The sequence below is a fragment of the Berghia stephanieae genome, chromosome 2 (genome assembly GCF_034508935.2).
Source record: "Berghia stephanieae isolate SIO BIC M18660-M18661 chromosome 2, UCSD_Bste_1.3, whole genome shotgun sequence".
Taxonomy (NCBI): domain Eukaryota; kingdom Metazoa; phylum Mollusca; class Gastropoda; order Nudibranchia; family Aeolidiidae; genus Berghia; species Berghia stephanieae.
Genome location: NC_088361.1, coordinates 69,906,568 through 69,917,277, shown reverse-complemented (window position 1 = coordinate 69,917,277; position 10,710 = coordinate 69,906,568). Strand labels below are relative to the sequence as shown.

The following is a 10,710-nucleotide window of genomic DNA, read 5'->3' as shown; positions in this document are numbered from 1 at the left end:
CCTTTTGTAAATCGCTTTGAGCACGTTTAGATGATATTGCTCTATATTAAAGCTCATGTTTTTTAAAGCAGTTTTTTATCTTTACAAGTTCATATTTGTCAATCTATTCCGAAAAAGTAATCACCTAAGTTAGAATGTTAAATACAACATCTATTATTTCATAAAACAGTTAAGAAGCCAAACATTGTTGTGAAGCCACCTCAGAAAATGGAAGTGTACCGTGACCTCATCTTCTTACTGTCATGCCAGGCATCAGGGATGCCCCCACCTAGGGTACAGTGGTACAAGGATGGACGGCGGCTGGACAGGGGCAAAAGTCGTATATCAGTTCTTTCTTCAGGCAAGATATATATTTTTAAAAGCATGTCTGAATATTAGATTACGACTGTAAATATAATTGACTTTGTGGTCGCTCGATACCACAATATATCACAATATCAGTGATCGGCCACCTGGTGATTTGTCACAGTTTGTAACAGAATGAACTTATGAGATGACTTATTGTTAATTCAAACGTGGTCAGTAACGGGTAAGTGACTATGATTTCAGTACTTTGGTCAGTGTCTTGTGCCCTTGGGTATGGAATTGTACATACATTATTCTATTCGATTCAATGAATACTTGACAACAGGATTGTACAAAAGGACGCCTGTCAGGCAATCTGTTATGTATGGCATGAAAATATGGTTGCATGGTCATAGCTAAACTAAAAAAAAACATTAAAAGAAAATTGTAAAAAAATAATGTGAAGTACTTTGATCATGATGTATATGTGAAATATATATTAATGTTCAAATTTATTTGACATCATGTTTACTATTCCTCTTCTAGGAGATCTTCTAGTGACATTGACCCGCAAATCTGACACGGGGCTTTACACATGCGAAGCGATTAACGACGAAGGAATGGACATGGCCAGCTCTTTTGTCAGTGTCCAAGGTAGGTGATATCTTCATTCTTACAAAATAAAGACGTGAAGGTTTTATAAACGAGTCCATTCTTTGTCAGCAAATAAATTTGTTCGCAAATCAAGCGACAAATCAAGAGGAAAGCAAGAATCTAAATTGATGGGATTATCTACCTAAGAGCTCTGATATTGTACATCTTGGTTTCTTGTTCATTACCGCCAATTTTAAAGGAATATTTCAATAGATGTTCTCCTACCAGTCTTTTCAAACTGTTGACTCCATACGAGTTTTGCGGGAACTCTAAAATTTCAACCAAAAGCATTAGGCCATTTGAGTACATGTGTTAAAATCTTCTATGATGTGATTAGCGGAGTGGCAATCCAGCGATATTATGTAATTTAATATTTAACCTCGGTAGTTTAATTAAGAATTAGATACATGTTATAGAAACGCATCTTGTGTATCTTTTGTATTATACATTCTGATTAAGAGAATATGTTCAAAATAAAATATAACTCATTAATTTTTCAAGCCGTTCCAACGTTCTCATTCGCTATTTATTTGGATATCATATGGGAACAACAGCTTGTTATAATGTCTGGTTTAGACAATTAAGAAAGAAATGGACAGGTGACCATCAGTTAATGTATTGAGTGTTGGGGAAATGAGTGACTCCTTATTGTTCATTAATATTTTTTAACTTCTTGGTCGCTGACACTCAATTAATTATACCATTCTATTATTACTATGTTTTAAAAAAAAATGTTTTGTGTTAATATACATAAGATTACAGGAGTCTCAAGAGACATTCAGAAAAGCTGACTAAAGTGTACGATTGTGTTGGGTTCACCCACTCAACGTTACTTTTAACGTTTGGGCCCTTCACTTTTTTTAATTTTCAGAATACTCATCTGGATGTGCTGACGGAAGCACAGATGGATTAGAGGCTCACAGAAAGATCCATGCTTGCAAAGGGATATGGAAAGGCCACGTCCGAAATGGGAAATCACTGTGTGCAAAAGGTTGGTCAGATTAAGCAATTAACTACCATACTCTGGAATGACACGTATTCTTTTTTAAATGGCCAGAAAACTCGTCCTTCAAATTATTGATCGATTTAAATGACACTCATCTTGGCAAAAAAACAACAAAAAAAAACAACAACTCACAAACAAATTGCGAGGTCTCAGGTTTTGAGAGTTTTTGCCAAGATGAGGGTGATTTAATTCGATGAATATTTGAAGGAAGAGTTTTCTGGCTAAAGTTTTTAAAATGTCTTTCCAGAGTACGACAATTAACTGGTTAAAGCGACAAAATAGTGTACCGTATAATATAAAGACGGAAATTTGGATTTCGTCACTTTTAAAAACAATAACTATTATACTCAATTAAAACATAAATTCGATCCATTTCACACTTATTATCATGCATTCAATCTGTAGCACCCAAGGGGCAGCGTGGCTCAGCGGTACCGTCTTTGCTTCGTGCCGAAAGGTACCGAGTTCGATCACCCGCAGCTGCGTTGTGTGGCCTTGAGCAAGTCACCTCGCCCTAGCTCAAGTTGCGGCGCTGCAGTGTGGGTGACGCCTGAGTTATTCCAGTCTTCCCTTGGGATAGACCATAGAGACACATTTCCTCTAGAATAGAGGGAATTATTATTATTATTATTATTATTATTATTATTATTATTATTATTATTATTATTATTATTATTATTATTATTATTATTATTATTATTAAAGCACTCTGACATAATATCTATTGAGACGGGTGGTTACTAATGCAAGTATCAGCATTCTAATATAAATATGCAGTATGATTTTAGTGTGAGTTTAAAATTTGGTACATTGCACCATAGTAAATCAAGCTTAGTTTTCATGACGTGTGACTTCAGCATCTTCTAATTCTTCAAAGAGCTAAGTTCATGCAGACGCCTTGCTCATAAAATGTTTAAAGAAATTTGCGCTGTTTTCCAATTTCTATTTAAATGGTCTTAATTACATTTTGTCCAACCTATTTCGAAGAGTTTTAGACATTGAAAATACTATGGACAATTTAATTGGTTGGGAAAGTTTGCAATATGTTACATGATGTTTAAATGTGTCAAACAATATATTATTGTTAAAGTCTGTGATACGCAGATAAGAATAGTTCCACTTTCCATGAATTTAAACTAGATAGTTCCACAATATTGAAGGCAGTATAATTTTCATAAGTAGATATCCGTCCAATTTATCTTAAACCGACGTGTTCTTATTTGCAGGTCTGATAACCCAAATTTTTATGGGCTCATTGTTATATAATGGACACACCCTCAAATCGACGCACAATATTGTCCATTACAACATTGTTAAATCAAGCCCATAATTGAGTTCGGTTATCAGACCTGCAAATATGGGCACATTGTCTTAAATGGTTTTATGTCGAGGTGAACTAGAATTGAATCTTAAGCTTTACTTATAATAAAGGAATGAAAATAATTGCCTTTGTTGAGGGAATCAAGTTTTCGGCCTTAATTCTTTTTAAAATGATCGAATTTCCTGATGCTTATATTATTTATTTATACTACAACCTTAATCATAAAAATCTGAAAAAAGTTTGTATGAAAGGTGCCAGACAAAGCAAGAAAGAAAAATATAAGAAAAAAAACCATCCCAAACAATCAGTTTACCTCGACAGGGGATCGAACCTCAGACCTCCTGGCTGTTCTTTTCTTATATTTTTCTTTCTTGCTTGTTTGGCACCTTTCATAAAACTTGTTCAGATCTTTGTCTTAATTTTAAAAAAATTGATATAAACTTAACAACCGAATTGACGCGAGGGGTCATATAATTGTTTTTTTTTGGTTTAGATTTGTCGATCTTTTCTTTTCCTATTTTTTTGAACAGGGTGGAGAGTGTGCAGTCCTCGTAACCGCAACGTACTTCAGGAATTGAACTCGTTTGAAATATTTGACTTACCGGGGTGTTATGCTTACAATGCAGCCAGTCGACACAACAAGTGTAGAAGGTAAGTTATGACGAATAGTTGATTTGACTCATTGTAAGAATAAAAAAAACAATAATTGAATTAATTATACTACAAACATGACGCCATCAGGCGTTTAATCGAAATTAAACTAGACTTATCTGATTTGACTATCTTTATCAAGCGGTTTTTTGGGTGGGGTCTGCATTGTAACCACCCCCCCCCCCAAAAAAAAAAACAAACAAAAAAAACAAAAAAAAAAAAAACAACAAAAAAACAACAACAAAACAACAAAAAACCCAATAACCCCCCCCCCCCCCCCCCAAAAAAAAAAAAAAAAAAAAAAAAAAACAGAAAAAAATAAAAGCAAAAAAACAGCAGATCTATTAATTATTCATTATTCCGTCCTATTATTAATATTAAAACTCGGAATTATGTAGATAGTATGTGCCATGCAATCCTGATAAATTGGAGAAAAGTTGTCTGCACGTGATAAGTATTTTATTAATTGTTGAAGCTGATATATCAAGTTTTGTAAATTGATTTCAATAATCAACGTTGAGATTTTCTATTCAATCAAGGTGCCGATCGGGCAGCATGTCTGGTGTAGGTGAATCGTGCGGCTGGGTGAGTTACTCACATTTCTCTTGTCTGCGACACGGGCGGATGGATGTGTTCAAGCCCGCTAACGACTCTTCTACGTGTGACTATGTGCCTGGGCTTACAACTGGCGTGCTGTGCTGTAAAAAACCACGGAAAAGAAAAAGTAAGTCATTTGTTAAATCTACGAATTGATTCCATGAATAGCTATATCCTCTTAAACCTGTGTCTCAAAATAAACGGCACTATGCTAAAATCAATTTATTATTGGTACATTTTGACAATATAAATATTTTATGTGCGATAATAAGAGGAAAAAGTATTTAAATATAAACCTACTTGTATCCGATCATTTTAAAATAAATACACGCATTGTGCATATAGGAGTAAATGCGATACTAAGTTGCGAGAAGCTATTGACTGTATAAAGAAATAAACAAAACTGATTATAACTGCTTCAAACAAAAACAAACAAACAAACACGAAACGTTTCGGACTCAAAACCCTTCCCCAGCCAACAACAAAAATAAACAATGAACACATAAATACATTATTAAAAAACGTACAGAATATTTCTCTGTGGTCGATTTGCCCTTTTTGTTTTATTAACGGATGTGTTTGTATTGATTTTTTTGTTCGTTGAAGAAGAGTTTTGGTATGTGGTATTTTGTTCTTTTTTGAAGCTATTATACTCATTTTGTTCATTAATTTCTAGGAGAAATTGTGCGCTCTAATATCATTATCATAGTCCTCGAGGATATAAGAAATATTTTAAACGACAAGGACACGAAACTTGCAGTAAGTCTGTTAGACCGATTTTATTAGTAAGGGAAATAAACGAGGAAAAAATTATTTTTATATTATTTAAAGGGTTGTCCTTCATGTATTGTGCCTGACTGTTTAATAATACTTTACATTTTTGTTAATGGGTTTACTCGAATTTATGTTGTTGATGACATGGTTTAATGATAAAATATACATTAAATCAATACTTAGCACAGATACCGCTTGGAATAATGGCGATAAAAATACTTATTGATAATAATAAACTGTGTGGTAGCTTAAATATCTGTCGTATCGATGTGATGGCTTTTGGGATAACGTATTATGGAGCTACATGGCTCAATCTATTTAATCGAACGTACCCGAAAAGTACCGGTTTCAATCACCCGCCGCTGCGCTGTGTGGCCTTGAGCAAGTCACCTCGCCCTAGCTCAATTTGCGGCGCTGCACTGCGGCTGACTCATGGGATATTCCAGTCTTCCCTTGGAATAGACTATAGAGACAAAATTCCCCTATGGGATGAATAAAGGGAATTTTATTTTTATTATTTTTTTTTTATTCGCCCATAAGAGAAATGTATCTTAAAGGGTAGATCGAAGACTGTAATAGCCCATCGTCATGCCGGAGCGCAGCGCCGCAAATTGAGCCACAGCTAGGACTTGTTCAAGGCCACATTTGGTAACTTCAAAGTATAAAAACAAAGACTATTTCTCAGTGCCAATGCTGAGGCCTACCCCCCACATCAAATTCTGAATGGATTTGATTTTGGAGAGAGAAAAGATATCCCGTTTAAAAATATTGAATACAGATTAATTCTTTTCCCTTCAATTGGTTTCTGTCAGATAACAGCTTGTGTTCTCCATCGTGCAAAAATGGAGGACGATGTGTACATTACAACAAGTGTCGGTGTCCTCAAGGATACAAGGGTGCTCGCTGCCAAATACGTGAGATATTATTATTATTATTATTATTATTATTATTATTATTATTATTATTATTATTATTATTATTATTATTATTATTATTATTATTATTATTATTATTATTATTATTATTATTATTATTATTATTATTATACATACTGTATTTGTACATTACAAACCCAAAATTGTTATTATCTGATTGTTGTAAAGGAAATACTCTAAAACAAACGCAAAATATGTCCATCACAACAATGCTAAATCAAGCCCATAATCGCGTTCGACATCAGACCTGCTAACGTATGCACGTTGTAAATACTCATAATAATTCATTGTCAATTGCTATCTATGTATAGATAGTTAGAGTAGGATGATCTATTTTATATATCTATCAATCTAGATTTTTTCTTAGCTATCCATTTATTTATTTATAAGTCTATTTTCCTATTGACCGATACGGTACATAAATCAATCAATCACGAATCGATTTATCTATCTATCAATAACGATATATATGTGTATATATATATATATATATATATATATATATATATATATATATAAGGACGCTTACATTGTAAGTCAGAACCATCGTTTCAGTGCTGGTCGCACTTCTTTGACTGACGATAAATCCGTAGTTAGTTGTTGATATTTACACGTATCTACAAGTACCCACTAACACTCATATATATATATATATATATATATATATATATATATATATTATATATATATAAAGGAATATAATAAAACCCAAGAAATAAAAGTCGTCGACTTCAATATGAAAAGAGCGATTCATATATATAAATAAAGTATAATTTAAATTTCTCATGACTCCTTTATACCTGTTCCATGCCTTTTACTATTGGGCATTCTACATAGATATATTGTCCACAACAACAATGTTAAAGTAGGCCCATGATTGAGTTCGGATGTCACATCCGCATATATGTATACACGGTTTATACCCATCCTCAACCTAATATGAAATATCCGCTCATTTTCAAACTACGTCTACAGCTATTTGCCAGCCAGATTGTGGGCCCAAAGGTCAGTGCATTCGACCAAATAAATGTCGGTGTCATCTTGGATACGGGGGTAAATCGTGCCGCCAGAAAACATCACGATGCAAGACTGTCTGCCTGAATGGCTCACGGTGCCATAAAGGCTACTGTAAATGTGGACCTGGTTTTAGGGGACGAAGCTGTCAACACCGTGAGTAAATTACCTTACCTCTCTGATTTCTAAAAACTTTCACATACATTTTGGAAAGATGCAACAAACATATAAAGAAAGAAAAGGGTGCATAGGAAAAAATATAGTAACAATGTATATTCTTATGAAATTTAAATTTAAGTTAACACTTCTACGATTCAGAATAGGTTTGAGTATGGAAAAATGTCCTTCTTAATAAATCGAACAAATGGCTTCAACAGCTTAAAACAAATTAGCAAAATACTTTACACGGCACTTTTCGGGAAAGCCCAATATCTCTTTTCTGCTAACGACAAAAACAATCTGAACACAGCATAAAACCCAGATCAATGGGAAAAGTAACATCGATTTAGTTGTTTATATTTTCACTGAAGAAGAGTTTTGGATGCTAAACGTTCTCTCTTCAGTATTATGATTTTTATGTCGTTATATTCGTTATGTAACTGTTTTCTCTAAAAAGGGATCATAAAGCATGTCATTGTATTGAATATAATAGGGAATGAAGTAAATGGAGTAAGGGTCAAAAATAGATTATTACATCACGGTTCGTGTAATCAAGGGAACACTCGCTTCTCACGCAAAGAAACCGAGTTCGATTCCTGTTGAAGTCGAGGCAAACCTTCCTCCTGTCCACCCAACAGTGATTGTGTAGCTGGACCAGTTAGATCTGGCGGAAAGTGCTTTGCGATAGACTAGCGTCCTACCCAAAGGTAGCAAGCAATTACTATTGTGTCCGTTACACGCCGTAGAAACCGGGATAAACTCCGGCTCCATCGGCCCAATGGCTCTGGAGGATTTTTTTTTCAATGTAGTCAAACCATGGTAGGACACCTCAGCCTGGTAGAGAGAGAGAGAGAGAGAGAGAGAGAGAGAGAGAGAGAGAGAGAGAGAGAGAGAGAGAGAGAGAGAGAGAGAGAGAGAGAGCGAGAGAGAGAGCGAGAGAATGAGAGAGAAAAGAGGGGGGAGGGGTATTTTTACTGCACCAATGAAGGAGTTTGGACATTTAACCAGTTAATAAACAATGATTGACCAAGCAGACTTATTTTATAAAGTAGATCCATTAAGCCTAACCTTGTTGTATGAAATCTTTAATGCTTGAGTATTACAGAGTCCTTCCAGTCCCATTTTATGTTGAGTCAACCTACCAAATCCTTGTTAATAATGATGAAAAGCGTATCCATGTTGCATTTTCCCTCCTGAGAGTGCAAACCGCAGATGTCAGAAAAGAAAATAAAGTCCATAAAATCCATCCAAGTTAATTTTTTACTTGGGTGATCAGCCATTTAAGAGACTGGTCCTATAGATAGAACGAAATTGACGTCACTCATCTCTTTGTTATTGTATTTAGCCAGCCTTTGTATGAGTAATTCTCATTAAATTATATCAATCAGATTATAAACGTTCACGGTTCGCATAGTTTTGTGTGTTGACATATTAAATCCGGCGTACGGATGTTATGAGTTGTGTAACTAAACTCACAGCAGCAATATACAACATGAGTTTTATTGATGCTGTTCGTTTAGATATTTTCTCACAAGAACCCGCCAACAACACAAAATTATATGTAACATTGAAGGTTTACATTCTGGCTGATAAAATAAGTGAGAAATTCTCATAAAAATGGCTGGTTAAAAACAATAATAAAGAGTTTCGTGACGTCAATTTCGTTCTATCCATTTATACAATAGACACATAGACAACCACGCCTCTAGGACAGTCGTCATATGTAAACAATGTCAGTGATTGGTTAACATAGCAAACTACACAGGTTTTTACTATCGATGTTATGTGTCTTAGTGAAATACCCACCATTCTACTGCTTGATCAACAGAAACAACACAGAAAACTGTGTAAACTTAATCGTTTATAATAGAATCTAGAAAATTGTGTCATAACTAATCACCCATTTGGCGATATAAAAACAATAACAATGCTCAGGGAGGGGCATATTTCATTGATATTATTGTTTATAAACGACCAACCATGTTTGTCCGAGCACGTCGTGTGAAGGCGTGTCACAAATTCCATGTTTTCATTGGTTAAAAATCTACTGGTTAATTACCCAGAGCTTATTGTTTGAAATCTTGTTTTCTAATCCTCAGCCATGCAACATGTTCTGCTGTCAAGATTGAACAGGACAGAGCGATAACAGTATTTTTTTCATGAACAATTTATACCACATATTGTCATCTATCTTTCTTATTATTGATATTCAATTTTCATTGCAAGTGATGTGTTATTAAGTTTGAATATATAATGTATGTAGACGTATGCTCTTTCCAAAAATAGTAAAAGAGAATGTTTAAAAAATCGAAACTAGACTAAATCAATCAGAAAACACCGTGTACATAAACTTTCAGGTACAGGATACACTTTAAATAAAATACATTACTCGTCAAACTCAAACTTAAGGTCATCTAATTCCTATTTTTAAAGACACAATCGCAAGATGAAAAAACACATATAAAATAAATAATTGTATTCCATACAGATTATATTCTGAACTGGAGAAGGTGAAAATAATTTACTTAGCTTATCATATTTATTTCTCATATCTCTAGATATAGATTTAAAGTGTTTGTTTGCGTCGCCAAACACCTTATAAATAAATCTAGTTTGTTGAAGCAATGTTTAGCTTTTGATTGACGGTTTTAAATATTTTTTCATATTTTCATTGCAGGGTTGTTTGGAATATATTAACAAAGCAAATTGAAAATCACAAAGCAAATTGAAAATCTAATATGGTTGCCCCATTAAATTATTGAGATGACTTTTATACTATGTTATCACAATTTCTTATTAGCATAAAAATTTAATTGGAAATGAGAAGACAAAACACAAACAATGGTAAATGTTTTATAAAATGCTTTTTAGATAAAATTCGATGCATCAATTAAATAATATTTGATGCAGTTCATTGTATATAATTTGCATTCATCTCCATATACAATAATATAGATTTGGCACCGCCGTTGTATATATATATATATATATATATATATATATATATATATATATATATATATATATATATATATATCTGATATATATATATATATATATATATATATATATATATATATATATATATATATATAATATATATATATATGATATTACGTCACCATCTTGTGAGTTAAAATATTTTGATTTGTCGTTTGTATTTTGATCCTATCGTTTAATTCCTTACATTTAATATTTATTCCGTTTCAAAAGCTATTTTTTTCTCTCTCAAAGACCATATCACGACTTCACTGTAAGTCGGTGTTTTACATCACAATTTTCATGTTTCAACATTTTATCCGCGCATTGTAAAA

General features: G+C 33.4%; 1 protein-coding gene across 11 annotated transcripts in view; it reads left to right on the top strand.

Annotated features, from left to right (window-relative positions):
* LOC144965434 (uncharacterized) overlaps window positions 1-10,373 on the top strand; it is a 70,078-nt gene extending 59,705 nt beyond the window's left edge. For all 11 annotated transcript variants that reach the window (XM_078900780.1, XM_078900776.1, XM_078900783.1 and 8 more), the window contains 8 exons: window positions 170-340; window positions 832-939; window positions 1,811-1,930; window positions 3,797-3,917; window positions 4,457-4,641; window positions 6,101-6,202; window positions 7,199-7,393; window positions 9,496-10,373. In XM_078900780.1, the coding sequence (XP_078756906.1) occupies window positions 170-340; window positions 832-939; window positions 1,811-1,930; window positions 3,797-3,917; window positions 4,457-4,641; window positions 6,101-6,202; window positions 7,199-7,393; window positions 9,496-9,542 (1,049 nt within the window). In that variant the 3' untranslated portion in view covers window positions 9,543-10,373. The remainder of the gene's footprint in view (window positions 1-169; window positions 341-831; window positions 940-1,810; window positions 1,931-3,796; window positions 3,918-4,456; window positions 4,642-6,100; window positions 6,203-7,198; window positions 7,394-9,495) is intronic.
* The last annotated feature ends 337 nt before the right edge of the window (window positions 10,374-10,710 follow it).